We start from the raw sequence: 19,350 nt of genomic DNA, 5'->3' as shown, positions 1-19,350 counted from the left end.
CGACAAGCCATAAGCCACAGGGAATGACTATCTCCAACAAGCGAGAGTCTAACCACCTCCCCATGACATTCAATGGCATTACCATCGTCGAATCCCCCACCATCAACATCCTGGGGGTCACCACTGACCAGAAACTTAACTGGACCAGCCACATAAATACTGTGGCAACAAGAGCAGGTCAGAGGCTGGGTATTCTGTGGCGAGTGTCTCACCCCCTGACTCCCCAAAGCCTTTCCACCATCTACAAGGCACAAGTCAGGAGTGTGATGGAATACCCACCACTTGCCTGGATGAGTGCAGCTGCAACAAAACTCAAGAAGCTCGACACTATCCAGGACAAAGCAGCCCGTTTGATTGGCACCCCATCCACCACCTTAAACATTCACTCCCTCCACCACCGGCACACCGTGGCTGCAGTGTGTACCATCTACAAGATGCACTGCAGCAACTCGCCAAGGCTTCTTCGGCAGCACCTCCCAAACCTGCGACCTCTTCCACCTAGAAGGACAAGGGCAGCAGGCGCATGGGAACACCACCACCTCCAAGTTCCCCTCCAAGACACACACCACCCTGGCTTAGAAATATATCGGCCGATCCTTCATCGTTGCTGGGTCAAAATCCTGGAACTCCCTCCCTAACAGCACTGTGGGAGCACCTTCACCACACGGACTGCAGCGGTTCAAGAAGGCGGCTCACCACCACCTTCTCAAGGGCAACTAGGGATGGGCAATAAATGCTGGCCGTGCCAGCGACGCCCAGATCCCATAAACGAATAAAAAACATTTTTTTCAAACTGACTGGGTCCCTGGATCATAGGAGTCCACGAGGGGATCACTGGGGGGTGGTGGTGGGGGGTGGGTCCATGATGTCAGCAGCCTTCTTTTATTTCATTTGATTTGAAGGATTTCACAGCCACATTCGAAGCACCGGTTCTTTGTTTTTCATATCTAGGTAAGTGAATGCACTTGATGCGAAGCTCTATAAAAAGAGACCAATTAAACAAGCTGCATGCAGATTATTCCAATACCTGGAAGACATGACGTGCAATGGGCGTCTGCTTCTCTCGAAAGGGAATACAAGTGCTATTGCAGGATAGCCCAGCAGTGACATTGTGTTGCAGGGAGGCAGGATGCAGGTTCCTAGCCATAATTCCCTGCACAGGTTCCCACCCTGGTTCATATCACACTCTGGATTAAATTAATGAAATAACGGTCTGGGCTCAAATGTGGAAATCTTTGACGATAGCTCGGTTAGCCTTTAGGGTTCTTTAGTAAGGAATCACTGGCAGAAGCTAACAGAAGGGCGACCATCAGATCATTTGCCAGCAGTAATGCATCATTTAAGTGCAAGCTAAATTTAGATTTTTGACAGAGGCATTTATGGGAATTATTGTTTGGGAGTTGAAAGCAATTATCTGTTACTCCTACATTTTTCAGCCATACTCTGTGTCTGCACATTACCACATAGAATCATAGAATGGTTACAGCACAGAAGGCGGCCATTCGGCCCATCGAGCCCATGCTGGCTCTCTGCAAGAGCACCTCAGCTAGTCCCACTCGCCCGCCCTTTCCCCGTAACCCTGCAAATGTTTTTCTTTCAGGTACTTATACAACTCCCTTTTGAAAGCCGTGATCGAGTCTGCCTCCACCACCCTTTCAGGCAGTGCATTCTAGATCCCAACCACTCGCTGCATAAAAAAGTTTTTCCTCATGTCGCCTTTGGTTCTTTTGCCAATCACCTTAAATCTGTGTCCTCTGGTTCTCGACCCTTCTGCCAATGGGAACAGTTTCTCTCTATCTACGCTGTCCAGACCCCTTATGATTTTGAACGCCTCTATCAAATCTCCTCCGCTCTAAGGAGAACAACCCCAGCTTCTCCAGTCCATCCACGTAACTGAAGTCCCTCATCCCTGGAATCATTCTCGTAAATCTTTTCTGCACCCTCTCTAAGGCCTTCACATCCTTCCTAAAGTGCGGTGCCCAGAATTGGACACAATACTCCAGTTGAGGCCGAACCAGTGTTTTATACAGGTTCATAATTTCCACGCTTTTCTACTCTATACCTCTATTCATGAAGCCCAGGATCCCGTATGCTTTTTTAACTGCTTTCTCAACCTGCTCTGCCATCTTCAATGATTTGTGCACACAGACCCCCAGGTCTCTCTGTTCATACACCCCCTTTAGGGTTGTACCCTTTAATTTATATGTCCTCTCCTCGTTTTATCAAAATGTGTCTGCCCATTCCACCAGCCTGTCTATGTCCTCTTGAAGTCTATCACTATCCTCCTCACTGTTCACTATATTTCCAAGTTTTGCGTCATCTGTAAATATTGAAATTGTGCCCTGTACACCCACGTCCAAGTCATTAATATATATCAAGAAAAGCAGTGGTCCTAGTACCGATCCTGGGGTACACCACTGTGTACCTTCCTCCAGTCCGAAAAACAACCGTTCACCACTACTGTCTGTTTCCTGTCACTTAGCCAATTCCGTATCCATGCTGCCACTGTCCCCTTTATTCCATGGGCTTCAACTTTGCTGGCAAGCCTATTATGTGGCACTTTGTCAAACGCCTTTTGGAAATCCATGTACACCACATCAACCACATTGCCCTCATCAACCCTCACTGTCACCTCATCAAAGAACTCGATCAAGTTGGTTAAACACGATTTGCCCTTTAACAAATCCGTGCTGGCTTTCCTTAATTAATCCACACTTGTTCAAGTGACTGTTAATTTTGTCCCTGATTATTGTTTCTAAAAGCTTCCCCACCACCGAGGTTAAACTGACTGGCCTGTAGTTGCTGAGTTTATCTTTACACCCTTTTTTGAACAAGGGTGTAGCATTTGCAATTCTCCAGTCCTCTGGCACCACCCCCATTTCTAAGGAGGATTGGAAGATTATGGCCAGTGCCTCCGCGATTTCTTCCTTCACTTCCCTCAGCATCCTAGGATGCATCCCATCTGGTCCTGGTGACTTATCTACTTTAAGTACAGCCAGCCTTTCTCGTACCTCATCTTAACCCATCCAGTATCTCCTCTACCTCCTCCTTTACTATGTCTATGGCAGCATCCTCTTCCTTGGTGAAGACAGATGCAAAGTACTCACTTAGTATCTCAGCCATACCCTCTGCCTCCGTGCATAGGTCTCCTTTTTGGTCCCTAATCGGCCCCCGCACTCCCCACCCCCCCCCTCCCCCTTACTATTTATATGCCTATAGAAGACTTTTGGATTACCTTTTATTTTAGCTGCTATTCTATTCTCAAACCCTCTCTTTGCTCTTACTTTCTTTTTCACTTCTCCTCTGAACTTTCTATATTTAGCCTGATTCTCAGATGTACTGTCGACCTGACATCTGTCATACACACTCTTTTTCTGCTTCATCTTACTCTCTATCTCTTTCGTCATCCAGGGAGCCCTGACTTTAGTTGCCCTACCTTTCCCCCTAGTGGGAATGTACCTCGGCTGTACCCGAACTATTTAATCTTTAAAGGCAGCCCATTGTTTCACTACAGTTTTGCCTGCCAATCTTTGATTCCAATTTGCCTGGACCAGATCCGTTCTCATCCCACTGAAATGTGCCTTCCTCCAATTAAGTATTTTTGATTGCTCCCTGTCCTTTTCCATAGCTAATCTAAACCTTATGATACTATGATCACTGTTCCCTAAATGTTCACCTACTAACACTTGCTCCACTTGGCCTACTTCATTCCCCAGAACTAGATCCAGCAATGCCTCCTTCCTCGTTGGGCCGGAAACATACTGATCAAGAAAGCTCTCCTGAACACACTTCAGAAATTCGTCCACCTCCCTGCCCTTAACACTATTACTATCCCAGTCTATATTAGGATATTCAGCATTGGAAATTTGTAGGATTGCTATTTTCCAGATGTACAATATCTGTATTTTGAACAGACAATACAGACTCGTGCATCAATGGACTGCACCACATTTTTACCTGGGCTTCTGACAAATACACACATATCCGGTTTACATTGCAGGCTGGTGTCTGGAAGCACAGACTAACACATTGCAAGGTGCTTTTGCTTCCTGTCTCTGCAGCAAAACATAAATGTCCTCCGCTGGCAGTGCTAGGTCTGGGAGCTGCCCTTTTTTTGGTGTCAGCTGTGGCTCAGTGGGTCGCACTCTCTCTCGCCTCCGAGTCAGAAGATCGTGGGTTCAATCCCCACTCCAGAGACTTGAGCACAGAAATCTAGGCTGAAACATACAGTGCGGTACTGAGGGAGTGCTGCACTGTCAGAGGTGCTGTCTTTCGGATGAAACATTAAACCGAGGCCCCGTCTGCTCTCTCAGGTGAATGTAAAAGATTCCATGGCACTAAATTGAAGAAGAGCAGGGGAGTTCTCCCCAACGTCCTGGCCAATATTTATCCATCAATCAACATCACTAAAACAGATGATCTGGTCATTATCACAATGTTGTTTGTGGGAGCTTGCTGTGTGCAAATTGGCTGCCGTATTTCCTACATTACAACAGTGATTACACTTTAAAAGTACTTAATTGTCTGTAAAGCACTTTGAGACATCCTGAGGTGGTGAAAGGCGCTATAGAAATGCAAGTCTGTAAAGCGCATTGGGACGGCCTGAGGTTGCGAACGGCTATATAAATGCAAGTCTTTCTGGCTGTAGGGCAGACTGACCCCTCACACAGCCCGGTCCAGCAATACGATTTTCCACGCTGCTATCCTGCGTGGATCTTTGCAACACTTGCGCAGTTGCTGCCAGCTCTCTTGGCGGTATTCATCCACAGTGAGTCTGAAACACCGGCAGCCCTAACAGACTGTGGTGGGTGTAAGTGGGGCAAGTGGATGCAAGCAGCTTCCCAAAGGGAGGGGAGTTAGCAGGTAAGTCACTACAGCCTCTTGTATATCTCCCACCAGATGCTTAAACGTGAATTGCATGAGGGCAAGCTGACTGAACACAAAAAAATCAAAAACACCCAAGTTTAACTATTTGAAGTTTATAGAAAAATAGGAGCAGGAGTCGGCCATTTGGCCCTTCGAGCCTGCTCCGCCATTCAATATCATGGTTGATCCTCTATCTCAATACCATATTCCCGCTCTCTCCCCATACCCCTTGATGTCTTTTGTGTCTAGAAATCTATCTATTTCCTTCTTAAATATATTCAGTGGCTGGGCCTCCACAGCCTTCTGTGGTAGAGAATTCCAAAGGTTCACCACCCTCCAAGTGAAGAAATTTCTCATCTCAGTCCTAAATGTCCTACCCCGTATCCGGAGACTGTGACCCCTCGTTCTAGACCCCCCCCCCGCCCCCAGCCAGGGGAAACATCCTCCCTGCATCCAGTCTGTCTAGCCCTGTCAGAATTGTATATGTTTCAATAAGATCCCCTCTCATTCTTCTAAACTCTAGTGAATACAGGCCTAGTCGACCCAATCTCTCCTCATACGACAGTCCTGCCATCCCAGGAATCAGTCTGGTGAACCTTCGCTGCACTCCCTCTATGGCAAGTATATCCTTTCTTAGGTAAGGAGACCAAAACTGCACACAGTACTCCAGGTGTGGTCTCACCAAGGCCCTGTATAACTGTAGTAAGACATCCTTGCTCCTGTACTCAAATCCTCTTGCAATGAAGGCCAACATACCATTTACCTTCCTAACTGCTTGCTGCACCTGCACGTTTGCTTTCAGTGACTGGTGTACAAGGACACCCAGGTCCCTCTGTACATCAACATTTCCCAATCTATCTCCACTTAAATAATAATCTGCCTTTCTGTTTTTCCTACCGAAGTGGATAACTTCACATTTATCCATGTTATACTGCATCTGCCATGTATTAGCCCACTCACTCAACTTGTTTAAATCGCCTTGAAGCCTCTTTGCATCCTCCTCACAACTCACAATCCCACCTAGTTTCGTGACAATAGTACAGCAGAAACATTTTCCAGCATAGCCTGAAGTTCTTTTCAGTTAATTTAGCAAGGACTAGGAAACCTACGGGTATCTGAACAGCCCTACCTGTTATCCACAAAGCTGACAGCATAGTTGACAGCTGGTCCCGCTGGTATCCCAGCATCTTTGAAAAACTGGATCCACTCCGACGTAGCTGCAGAACAGAGAAAGGTTTGAGTCTCAGGAGCACGTCAGCACACAACGCTTCTCTGAACAAAGCAGGGCAGTTACCCTAAACACATCCACGCCGAGACACCACCCTGACTGGCAATGTCAAACTGAACTGCTGCGTGGCTGTTGCTTCAGGGCGAGTTCTTTCGGCTGCATGGGGAGAAATAACTCAACTCAAACTGTATACTTACTGTGTGTTTAGAGGAAAACGGCAAATGGACACTCCAATCAATAGGTGCCGGCACCAAATCATGTGTAACATTTCATCGACATATTCAATTAATTAGTTTCAAATGTCCATTTTCCACATCCGACGGATTGATCATTGGATTGTTGTGTCACTAAGTAATGGCACGCTTCCACGGAAACCAGAAACTCCCAACGTAGAAAGATTTTATTTAGATTTAACATGAAGGCATTTTAACCCAAATTCCCCCAAGATAATATCTCTCTATGCAGCTGGGTGTCAAAGTTTGTCCAATAATGTGAAACACCTTGGGACCAATGTTTCCCCAGTTTATTATTTGGGTGGGCGGTTCCTTTAACGGGCATGCGTGAAATGTTACATTAGAAAAGTTGGTCCTGGGCCAGCAGACAACTGCGCGACTTAGTGGGAATGTTGCTCGGGACGTTTTACAACATTAAAGGCGCTATATAAATGCAAATGTTGTAACCAGTGATTTAAAAAATTTTTTTTTTTTTTTTTTTTTTTTTTTTTAAAAAGTCTGAGGCTCCCTTGGTAAAGACGATGAGTTACTAAGCCATACAGGCCAAGAGGTTCCCAGATGATACTAAACGAGGAGGGACAGTAGGATCTGATAAAGCAACTGTGGGTTTACAGTGGATGCTGAGCATGTACAAGTGGGCAGAACTGTGGCTGGTGAAAGCCAATACAGGTGAGCCCATGGTCTTACACATTGGAAGAAAGCAATGGGGCATGTAGTTAATGAATAGTGAACTCGTTCGGGCAAAAATAGAAACATAGAAGATAGGAGCAGGAGTAGGCCATTTGGCCCTTCGAGCCTGCTCCGCCATTCAATGCGATCATGGCTGATCATCCAAACTCAGTACCCTGTCCCTGCTTTCTCCCCATATCCCTTGATTCCCTTAGCCTTAAGAAATATATCCAACTCCTTCTTGAATATATTTAATGAATTGGCTTCTACTGCCTGCTGTGGTAGAGAATTCCACAGGTTCACCACTCTCTGGGTGAAGAAATTCCTCCTCATCCGTGTCCTAAATGGCTTACCCCTTATCTTTAGACTGTGACCCCTGGTTCTGGACTCCCCGACCATCGGGAACATCCTTCCTGCATCTAGTCTGTCCAGTCCTGTCAGAATTTTATAAGTTTCAATGAGATCCCCTCTCATTCTTCTAAACTCCAGCGAGTACAAGCCCAATCGTCCCAATCTCTCCTCATACGTCATTCCTGCCATCCCAGGTATCAGCCTGGTGAATCTTCACTGAACTCCTCCCATGGCAAGAACATCCTTCCTCAGATAAGGCGACCAAAACTGCACACAATACTCAAGATGTGGTCTCACCAAGGCCCTGTACAACTGCAGCAAGACATCCTTGTTCCTGTACTCAAACCCCTCTCGCTACGAATACAACATACCATTTGCCTTCTTAACCGCCTGCTGCACCTGCATGCTTACCTTCAGCAACTGGTGCACAAGGGCTGAAGAGAGATCTGGGAGTGATAGTGGGCTCAGCACAGACCATGTCCAGTCATTACAGAGTGGCATTTAACAAACCAAAACACTATTTAAATCTGAGGCTGTTTAGCCGGTGCTGTGCAGTGTTGGTCAGGGCTGAATACTGAATCCCGTTCCAGTCGCTGAGCCAAGAGAGAAACTTGCAAGCCCGGAACAGGTGCAGAGGTGGGTGATGAAGCTGATCCCGAGTGTCACTTCAATGAGTTATAAGGAAAGGTTAGAAAAAAAAAATCAGACTCTTCAGCCTTGAAAGGAAGCGTAAGGAGCGGAACCTCTGCCCACCCTTGTGTGTGTCAGCCGTGGCTCAGTGGGCAGCACTCTCGCCTCTCAGTCAGAAGGTCGTGGGTTCGAGTCCCACTCCAGGGACTTCAGCACAAAAAAAAAATCAAGGCTGACACTCCAGTGCAGTGCTGAGGGAGTGCCGCACTGTCGGAGGTGCCGTCTTTCGGACGAGACGTTAAACCGAGGCCTCTGTCTGCGCTCTCAGCTGGACGTAAAAGATACCATGGCACTATTTTGAACAGTAGGGGGGAGTTCTCCCCGGTGTCCTGGCCAATATTTATCCCTCAATCAACATCACTGAAGAACAGATTATCTGGTCATTATCACATTGCTGTTTGTGGGAGCTTGCTGTGCGCAATTTGGCTGCTGCTTTTCCTACATTACAACAGTGACTACACTTCAAAAAGTACTTCATTAGCTGTAAAGTGCTTTGGGATGTCCCGAGGTCGTGAAAGGCGCTATACAAATGCAAGTCTGTCATGCAAGTCAAATATCATTGGCGATGCAGAGCCAGGGCTGCGAGCTCCCACTAACAAGAGTTCCTGCTCCAATGACTCAGTCAGAACTCGGTATAGCTCTGGAACCCCGAACGCCAAGTGATTGAGGTGAGAGCGGGCCCCAGCACTGGGGTCTAGGCCAGTTAAGTGGCCCCCAAAGAAAATAAGCATTTTTCGCTCGAACGGCCCTTACTGAGGGAGCCGAGAAGGACGTGAGCGGCGGATGTCCGGGCAACGCAGCCCGTGCAATTTAGGCGCCCTCACACTGACTCCGCAAACTCCAGTCGGGTCAGCATCAGAGGGCACAATGTGGATTCAACAAAAACAGTGGAAAAATAGTTATAATAATGAACCAAAAGTAGATCTGCTTTAGCAGGGAAATCGTAGTTATGCTGCCGAAGTGTAGCAGGACCACACCAGGCAATACAAGGGAAGACTATACACACACACACAACCTTTTTAATATCTGAACGAATTCTTTATTTTCCACGTGCTTTTGAAAAGCTCGGTTTTCAATTGCAGCTACAGCTGGAAGTCTGCGGTGACATAATCTGCAGCTCAATCGCGGGCATTCAGTAGCTGAAGGTCAACGGGACGACTGGGACCCAAAGACAAGTTGCGAGACAAAAATAGCACCACACGCATAACAGAGAGAGTGGACTACAAACTAAAACAGCTTGCATGCTGGGGATTGATTCCTTTTCAACATCATTAACAGATCAGTGCAAAATCAGTAGATTTACATAGAATTAACAGCACAGAAACAGGCCATTCAGGAAATCAGAAAGACTGAACAGGCTGGGGCTCTTTTCTCTAGAAAAGAGAAGGCTGAGAGGTGACCTGATAGAGGCCTTTAAAATTATGAAGGCATTCGATAGGGTAGATCTAGAGATGTTTCCCCTTGTGGGAGAGTCCAAAACTAATGGTCATAAATATAAGATAGTCACTAATAAATCCAACAAGGATTTCAGGAGAAACGTCTTTACCCAGAGTGGTGAGAATGTGCAACTTGCCAACACAGGGAGTAGTTGAGGCGAATAGTATAGATGCATTTAAGGGGAAGCTGGACAAATACATGAGGGAGAAAGGAATAGGAGGATATAGAAGATATGCTAAACCTTGTATCGAACCTTGGTTAGACCACACTTGGAGTACTGCGTACAGTTCTGGTCGCCATATTATATAAAAAGGATAGAGGCACTGGAGAGGGTGCAGAGAAGATTTACAAGGATGATACCAGAAATGCGAGGGTATACATTATCAGGAAAGGATGAACAGGCTGGGTCTCTTTCCTCTTGAAAAAAGGCTGAGGGGTGACCTAATAGAGGTCTATAAAATTATGAAAGGTTTTGATCGAGTGGATACAGGGAGAATGTTTCCACTTGTGGGGAAGAGCATAACTAGAGGCCATCAATATAAGATAGTCACCAAGAAATCCAATAGGGAATTCAGAAGAAACTTCTTTACCCAGAGAGTGGTGAGAATGTGGAACTCGCTACCACAGGGGGTGGTTGAAGTGAAAAGTATAGGGGAGGCTGGACAAACATATGAGGGAGAAGGGAATAGAGGGTTATGTCGATAGATTTGGATAAGGAAAGGCGGGAGGAGGCTCGAGTGGAGCATGGACTGGTTGGGCCGAATGGCCTCTTTCTGTGCCGTATATCCTATGTAATCCTATGATATGTAGATAGAGTGAAATGAAGTACGGTGGGAGGAGGCTCGTGTGGAGCATAAACACCAGCGTAGACCAGATGGGCCGAATGGCCTGTTTCTGTACTGTAAATACCATGTAATACTTATGTACTATGTTAGAAGTAGAATGACTTCCCTCCATTTTATTTACACTTTATATACCGGGTAAGTGGAATTGTTTCGACGCTTGTTAAGCTTTTGCTGTGCACACTAGCTGTGTCAGGATGACAACTGGTTAACAGCAGGCTAACAATCTCTCCAAGGCAACCAATGTCTCCTGTCAATCAGTCGACATAGTCACTTTGAAACTAGCGCAAGGAACTAGAGCAATTTCTTTTTCCAAGTGCTGTTTATAACCAGCTGCAACCAGGCATGGAATTTGTACTCAACTTGCTGGCGACTCCTTATAAATTACTGGAGAGGGTGTATTCGGCATTCATTACATCACAGAAAATTTGTGCATTCAATTTTAAGATTGTTAAAGATTAACTGAAAATAGACTGATTAAATTTTACAGATTGGACTCCAAGCAGGTGCAGTACTTCCTGCGGTGTGAATGCTTTTGGAGGAAGGGAGGCTGAGAGAGGAACGTTCGACAGTGTTTAATTTTGGTTTAAAAGAACATTTGAAACTTACTTGATCACATGCAACTGCAATGACAGCACTGCATCCCAAACAACATTATCTACTGAGCCTCAACCAACATGCAAAGATTTACGCTGGGCCAATGCATTATATTTCCCCACAGCAAATAGTTTTTAAAAGTTACTTAAAATGCTGGGTTGCAAAGCCTTGTACATTCCTGCAAGCGAAAGGGTGGAAAGTCGGAGGCTGTTAAGATGCTAATAAGCTAGCTTTGATGTTGTTTCCTCATAAACTTGCAAATAATTAGCAATTTGTCTCAGTAATCAATAAGAATAAGAACATAAGATATAGGAGCAGGAGTCGGCCATTCGGCCCCTCGAGCCTGCTCCTCCATTCAATAAGATCATGGCTGATCTTCGACCTCAACTCCACTTTCCCCCCCCGATCTCCATATCCCTTGATTCCCCTAGAGTCCAAAAATCTATCGATCTCAGCCTTGAATATACTCAACGACTGAGCATCCACAACCCTCTGGGGCAGAGAATTCCAAAGATTCACCACCCTCCGAGTGAAGAAATTCCTCCTCATCTCAGTCTTAAATGGCCGACCCCTTATCCTGAGACTATGCCCCCTGGTTCTAGACACTCCAGTCAGGGGAAACAATCTCTCAGCATCTACCCTGTCAATCCCCCTTCAGAATCTTGTATGTTTCAATGAGATCACCTCTCATTCTTCTAAACTCCAGAGAGTATCGGCCCATTCTACACAATCGCTCATCATAGGACAGCCCTCTCATCCCAGGAATCAATCTAGTGAACCTTCGTTGCACCGCCTCCAAGGCAAGTGTATCCTTCCTTAGATAAGGAGACCAGAACTGTGCCCAGTACTCCAGGTGTGGTCTCACCAAGGCCCTGTACAATTGTAGCAAGACTTCCTTACTCTTATACCCCAACCCCCTTGCAATAAAGGACAACATCCATTTGCCTTCCTTATTGTTTGCTGTACCTGCATGCTCGCTTTCTGTGTTTCTTGCACGAGGACACCCAAATCTCTCTGTACACCAACATTTGAAAGTTTCTTGCCATTTAAAAAATATTCTGTTTTTCTATTCTTCCTACCAAAGTGAATAACCTCACATTTCCCTACATTATACTCCATCTGCCACCTTACTGCCCACTCACTTAGTCTATCTATATCCCTTTGCAGACTGTGTGTGTTCTCCTCACAGCTTACTGTCCCACTTAGCTTTGTATCATCAGCAAACTTGGATACATTACACTCGGCCCCTTCATCTAGGTCATTAATATAGATTGTAAATAGCTGAGGCCCCAACACTGATCCTTGCGGCACCCCACTAGCTACAGCCTGCCAACCTGAAAAAAATCCGTTTATCCCTACTCTCTGTTTTCTGTCTGTTAACCAAATCCTCTATCCATGCTACTATATTACTCCCCCCCATCCCTGTGAGCCTTAATCTTGTATAATAACCTTTTATGTGGCACCTTATCGAATGCCTTTTGGAAATCCAAATATACTACATCCACTGGTTCCCCTTTATCTACCCTGCTAGTTACATCCTCAAAAAACTCTGATAAATTTGTCAAACACGATTTCCCTTTCATAAAACCATGTTGACTCTGCCTAATCATGTTATGATTTTCTAAGTGCCCTGAAACCACTTCCTTAACACCGCACATAAATCGTGTTGGAAGGATTGCCATCTCTTTCTGTGTGTGAACAGCCAGAAAATAAAGCGGACACACAAGCTGTCTGGCTTTTGGAAACAGGGCGCTGCACATTCAGTCAGGCAGCAAAAGGTTGCAAGAAGGATGAGGTACTAGAGGGAGGAGTTAGAAAATCAGTTGTAAGTCGAGCAAGAAGGTTCACTAAGCATATTTGTTATTTTTATATTATACAGACAAGCTGTACTGATGGAAAATAAGTGAATCCAATCATAACTTTTGTTGTACAGGTCCAGTCGATGGAAAGAAAGAAAGACATGCATTTCTATAGCGCCTTTCACGACTACCGGACGTCTCAAAGTGCTTTACAGCCAATGAAGTACTTTTGTAGTCACTGTTGTAATGTGGGAAACGCGGCAGCCAATTTGCACACAACAAGCTCCCACAAACAGCGTGCTGATTCACACCGAGTCTACTCTCACCAAGTGAAACTTGGTCCGCCTTCGAAGAGATTGAAGAAATTCATGTGCAAAAGGCACAAATCTCCAATCCAGATCAGAAGGGGAAGCTATTGTTACATCCCTGGGTTGCCGTGCCAGTGAGTCAACGCCCATAAAAGACATTTGAACCCCTAAAGGGAACAACTGATGCCACTGAAGGTATCTAGGGATGACTGGAATAGGTAATAGTGACGGCTCTCAGTGGTACAGCATGTGCTTTGTAACTAAAAGGGTCCTGGCTTTTATCTCTAGCGTCACTTTTGGATTGGTTTGTTTAATGAGATCAGATGGAGTCCAGGACCTTCTGCATCCAAAGCTATTTTGTGATTTATCTTCAAAGGCAACAATGCCCCTTTAAAGGTAAATTTTCTCCTGTTTAAGTTATTCTTCCTCCACTGTGTTCAATTTACAATCACCTGGAGATGATCTTCAGATTACAAATCTTAAAAAACAAAATGTCACCACCATTCCCGAGACATTGACCTCCGTGCAAAAGATGTGGAACATTAGTAAAAATCAGAAAAGTTCCGCCAGGAGGGGAAATATTATACACCATTAACTGAAAGAGGTTCAATTCTTTCAGGTTCTATTTAAGAGTCTTGAGACTACACCTTATACAAGAAAGAAAAATGGCTGTCAGTGCATCACGTTCAATGAGCTGCTTTGAAATGCAGTGCTGCAGCTGTTTCACATACAGCAAGAGGCCACAAACAGCACAAGGCAAATGGCCAGTTAATCTATTTTTGGTCGGGTTGGTTGCAGAAGGAATGTTCTCCAGGACAGCGGAACTCTAAGCTCTTTTTTGAATACTGCCACAGGATCTTTCACATCCACCTGAGGAGGCGCTGGAACAGGAGGTCATTCAGCCCCTCAAGCCTGTTCTGCCGTTTAGTATCTGAACTCCATCCACCTGCCTCGGTTCATTAATCCTTAACACCCTTGTCTAACAAAAATCTATCAATATCAGTTTTGAAATTTTGAATTAACCCAGGCAGGCGGTTCAACGTCTTGTCCAAAAGACAGCATCGCTGCCACTGTAACCACTTGCATTTATATAGCACCTTTAATGTCGTAAAATGTCCCAACCCAACAACTCCTTCCTGCACTGAAGCACAAATCCTGCGGTGAGGCTTGAACCCACGATCTTCTAGCTCAGATGAGCCAAGCTATCACTTGAACCCTACTGATGGAGGTTAGGGATTTTTTAAAAAGCTGCATTTATACAGCGCCTAACCGCAGGATGTCCCAAAGTACTTTACTGTCAGGATGTGTTTTTTTTTTAATGATGTTGGTATGGGGATAAATATTGGCCAGGCCACCGGGGAGAACTGCCCTGCTCTTCTTCCAAAGAGTGCCATGGGATCTTTTATGTCCACCTGAGAGAGTAGACATCGGTTTAACATCTCATCCGAAAGATGGCACCTCTGATATTACTGCACTGGGAGTGTCAGCCTGGATTTTGTGCTCAAGCCTCCGAAGTGGGACTTGTACCCACAACCTTCTGACTCGGAGGCGAGAGTGTTACCCACTGACGGAGCTTAGAGATAGAAATAGGCCTGCCAGTCAGAGGCAACAACAACCGATTTGAGAATGAAACACAGTAAATATTTTGATTTGGTGGAATTCTCTCTCTCGCTCTCCCCAATTTTTAAGCCAGTCTCTCTCGGGGCTCCCGTCAGAGATCCACAGGAGACGGCACTCCCAGTGACGGGAAGCCCCTTCCCTCGGGGAACCAGGTGCCCAGGGCGGCGCGGACAGGGGCTGGAGATCCGGCTGAGGTCAATAAACCAGGGCATAGAAACAGACGTAGAAGATAGGAGCAGGAGTAGCTCATTCGGCCCCTCAAGCCTGCTCCGACATTCAATAAGATCATGGCTGATCATCCAAATTCAGTACCCTGTCCCTGCCTTCTCCCCATATCCCTTTAACCTTAAGAAATATATCTAACGCCTTCTTGAATATATTTAATGAATTGGCCTCCACTGCCTTCTGTGGTAGAGAATTCCACAGGTTCACCACTCTCTGGGTGAAGAAATTCCTCCTCATCTCTGTCCTAAATGGCTTACCCCTTATCCTTAGACTGTGACCCCTGGTTCTGGACTCCCCCGCCATCGGGAACATCCTTCCTGTATCTGGTCTGTCCAGTCCTGTCAGAATTTTATAAGTTTCAATGAGATCCCCTCTCATTCTTCTAAACTCCAGTGAGTACAAGCCCAATCGACCCAATCTCTCCTCATACGTCATTCCTGCCATCCCAGGTATCAGTCTGGTGAATCTTCGCTGCACTCCCTCCACGGCAAGAACATCCTTCCTCAGATAAGGCGACCAAAACTGCACACAATACTCGAGGCATAGATTTAAAGTAATTGGTGGAAGGTTTAGAGGGGAGTTGGGAAATTTCTTCACCCAGCGGGTGGTGGGGGTCTGGAACTCACTGCCTGAAAGGGTGGTCGAGGCAGAGACCCTCATCACATTTCAAAAGTGCTTGGATATGCACTTGAAGTGTTGTAACCCACAGGGCTACAGATCAAGGGCTGGGGAGTGGGATTAGGCTGGAGAGCTCTTCCTGGGCCGGCACAGACACGATGGGCCGAATGGCCTCCTTCTGTGCTGTACTTTCTATGATTTACTGCGGGTGAGTTGTTAATCCGGCCCCGGCGGGTTTACAGATTGCTGGTGTGACCCGGCCCGAGGCCCCAGGCCTGAGCATCGCGCTCTCGCCCAGCCGTCACAACAACCGCGGCCTCGGGCCCGAGTCTAACTCCCCGCCCGGGCCCGGGTTTCACTCGCGGCCTCGGGCCCGAGTCTAGCTCCCCGCCCGGGCCCGGGTTTCACTCGCGGCCTCGCCACTGTCCTGTCCTGGTCCTTGGCCTCTCTCTCTCTCGCCGCTTTCCACCAACTTACCGAGAGTCACCGACACCATGGCGGCTCCACGCAGCGCGCTGACCTCATCACCCGCGCGCCCGGCAGGAAGGGACCGCCACCTAGCAACCGGGCCCTGCCCTAGCAACCTGGCTCCATCATAGCAACCGGGCCTTACCTCCTAGCAACCGGGCTCTATCATAGCAACCGGGCCCTACCCTGGCAACCGGTCTCTATCCTAGCAACCGGGCCCTACCCTGGCAACCGGTCTCTATCCTAACAACCGGTCTCTATCCTAGCAACCGGGCCTTACCCCTCGCTCCCGGGCCCTACCCTGGCAACCGGGCCGCCTCAACAGCTTTTTCAGGGCAGAGAGTTCCAGATTTCCACTGCCCTTTGTGTGAAGAAGTGCTTCCTGACATCACCCCTGAACAGCCTGGCTCTAATTTTAAGGTTGTGCCCCCTTGTTCTGGACTCCCCACCACCAGAGGAAATAGTTTCTCTCTCTCTACCCTATCAAATCCTTTAATCATCTTAAATACCTCAATTAGATCACCCCTTAATCTTCTATGCTCAAGGAAATACAAGCCTAGTCTATGCAACCTGTCCTCATAAGTTAACAGTATCATTGAGTTGGCAAATACAGCATCCATTTTGCACAAAGCAAGATCCCACAAGCAGCAGTGAGATGAAAGGCCAGTAAATCTGTTTTTGATGGTGCTTGAGGGAGGAATGTTGGCCAGGACAGCGTCTTTGAATAGTGCTGTGAGATCCTTAACATCTAGATAAACGACAGAATAGGCAGATGGGACTCAGCCTAGCATCTCATCCACAGGCAATGCAGCACTCCCTCATTACTGTACTGGAACATCAACCTAGATTCTGTGCTCCAGTCTTGGAGTGGGGCTTGAACCTGCAACCTTCTTACTGAGAGGACTGAGTTCAGGCCCCACTCCAGGACTTGCATGAAAAGAAAATAATTCAAATGTTGGAAATTTAAAAATAAAATCAAAGTGCTGGCAATACATAGAGGAACATTCACCATTTGAAAACACAAATCACAGGTTACAATTTCAGGTGGAGGCCCTTCATCAGAAATGTCTTTGTGCAAAATTTAGCTGATCTTTTTGAATGATAGAAACATAGAAGATAGGAGCAGGAGTAGGCCATTCGGCCCCTCGAGCCTGCTCCGCCATTCAATGAGATCATGGCTGATCATCCAAACTCAGTACCCTGTCCCTGCTTTCTCCCCATACCCCTTGATCCCTTTAGCCTTAAGAAATATATCTAACTCCTTCTTGAATATATTTAATGACTTGGCCTCAACTGCCTTCTGTTGTAGAGAATTCCACAGGTTCACCACTCTCTGGGTGAAGAAATTCCTCCTCATCTCTGTCCTAAATGGCTTACCCCTTATCTTTAGAACTGTGTTGGAGAGGGCAGGAGAGAGAGTGTTGAAAAGCTGGTTCCAGGGCTCAAATGTTAGGATTGTCCATGCTTGCATGACAAAAAACAGTGAGCTCAATCCAGATTTTAAACTACTGAATCGCATAGATGATAAAATATATGCAGGCTCTTCAATTTAAATTGTGATTGTAAGTCTATAAGAGATAAACACAAAATTAAATTCATCTTCCGCGTCCCTCCCTCCCCATTACAGTATGTGAAATACAATCTCAGCAAGAGTGGTCAATTCCATGATATTATTTAATTTGACACATTTACTTTGTTTTTTTATGATTTAAATTTCGTTGAGTTGTGCCCCTCTAAAATGGGCACCTTTGTTAGTTTTGCTTGATGACACTGGGGTAACCCAACATTTTCTTTTGATAAGAAAAGGCATACATTGTTGAATAGCTCCCTTTTAAAGAAAGATGCTTGGTTATGAACATAAGAAATAGGAGCAGGAATAAGCCACTTGGCTCCTCGAGCCTGCTCCGCCATTCAATAAGATCATGGCTGATCTTGGGCTCAAAGCCACTTCCCTACCCGTTCCCCATAACCCTTCACTCCCTTATCTTGCAAAAATCTGTCTATCTCCACCTTAAATGTATTTAATGACCCAGCCTCCACGGCTCTCTGGGGCAGAGAATTCCACAGATTTACAACCCTCTGAGAGAAGAAATTCCTCCTCATCTCAGTTCTAAAAGGGCGACCCTTTATTCTGAAACTATGCCGAGTTCTAGATTTCCCCACAAGGGGAAAACAGCCTCTCTGCATCTACCTTGTCGAGCCCCCTCAGTAGGAAGTTATAGTGAGAAGTATAACCAGGTCTCTCATAGCATTGGTCTACTGCCAGTGGAATCATATCTAATCTAACCTGTCTCTTTTAAGGATGCAATGTCCAATTGCTTTAAATAGGCATAATTTACAGCCAATTAGATTTTTTTTTAAAGATGCTGCTCATTATGTGTACATTACCTACCTCTTTAGTTGTGATACTTTGCGGTTTCCTGAACATTTGAGTCAAGTGGGTACAAATGAGACACTTTGCAAATTTGACTCTTTGATGTGCGACGGTCATGCGCTACACACACTGAGGTAGAGTTTCCGCTCAGTTGCGCTGGTTGTTTTGGTGCAACTCGCCCGAAATCGGCGTAACTTGAGCAAAAGATCGTGGAATTTTAAGCGCAAATTACGCTCAGCGCAAATCGAGTTTCCGTAAACCTTTGCACTAGTTTAAAAAAAACCATGCCTCTATAAAGCAGCCCCACCCACAAAACTGGCTATGCCCCCCCCGGATAAATTAATCACCATTGGGAGCTTCCGGTAATTGTACTCATTTGCAGGTCTTCAAATGCTGTTGAATGTGATTTTCTTTTAATTTACTAAGAAACTGATTACTATACTCCAATATAACTAGCAAATGAGTCTATATATATTTTTAAAGTAATTTTCAGTAGTTTAAAATAGTGTTACTCCCAGTTAGTGGACTGACTGTGATTTAAAATGCTTATTTTTTGTGATAAACCCATTTTCAGCAGGATTAATCAAACTGCACTAAGTTACCACTCTTAAACATATCAAAGAATATTTTTAAAGCAACATTTTTTTTCAAATTAGGTTTTAAAACTATGTCCGATTGCATTGGTTCATGGCAGATTTTGCGTTTGGCAATATACAAATGAGTTTGGGCGGAAACTCAAGCAAAAAAAAACTCAAAATGGGCGCAATCTGCGCCCGGATCGCCGACTGTACCCAAAGTAGAAACTCTACTTAACGATCATGCGTACGTAGATAGACATAGGGCCTTATTGCTAATTGTGGAATAGGATCTTGAAGTTGTACAGGATGCTGTTCTTTGGATGAGATGTTAATCCGAGTTCCGTCTGCAATTACGTGAGGAATTACAGAAGGCCGAGAGTGTGGCACGAGGCTGCAATACACTGGAGCGGTTGAGACAATGTCATACAATGTGTCTGCGTAGCTAGT

General features: G+C 45.8%; 1 protein-coding gene across 9 annotated transcripts in view; it reads right to left on the bottom strand.

The window, feature by feature from the left end:
* The window catches only part of c34h19orf47 (chromosome 34 C19orf47 homolog), a 40,250-nt gene extending 24,181 nt beyond the window's left edge, over positions 1 to 16,069 (bottom strand). For 2 of the 9 annotated variants that reach the window (XM_085973268.1, XM_085973269.1), the window contains exons 1-2: positions 15,961 to 16,069; positions 5,996 to 6,083 (exon numbers count right to left, since the gene is read on the bottom strand). In XM_085973268.1, the coding sequence (XP_085829394.1) occupies positions 5,996 to 6,083; positions 15,961 to 15,979 (107 nt within the window). In that variant the 5' untranslated portion in view covers positions 15,980 to 16,069. Of the gene's footprint in view, positions 1 to 5,995; positions 6,084 to 15,122; positions 15,238 to 15,960 lie in introns of those variants that run through there. The other 7 variants (XM_085973260.1, XM_085973261.1, XM_085973265.1 and 4 more) reach the window with 5 other exon arrangements.
* Between the last annotated feature and the right edge of the window lie 3,281 nt (positions 16,070 to 19,350).

Source organism: Somniosus microcephalus, chromosome 34, assembly GCF_052327205.1.
Source record: "Somniosus microcephalus isolate GS21.2 chromosome 34, FLI_Smic_1.0, whole genome shotgun sequence".
Classification (NCBI taxonomy): domain Eukaryota; kingdom Metazoa; phylum Chordata; class Chondrichthyes; order Squaliformes; family Somniosidae; genus Somniosus; species Somniosus microcephalus.
The sequence above is the reverse complement of the archived record's forward strand: the minus strand, read 5'-3'. Positions and strand labels throughout refer to the sequence as shown.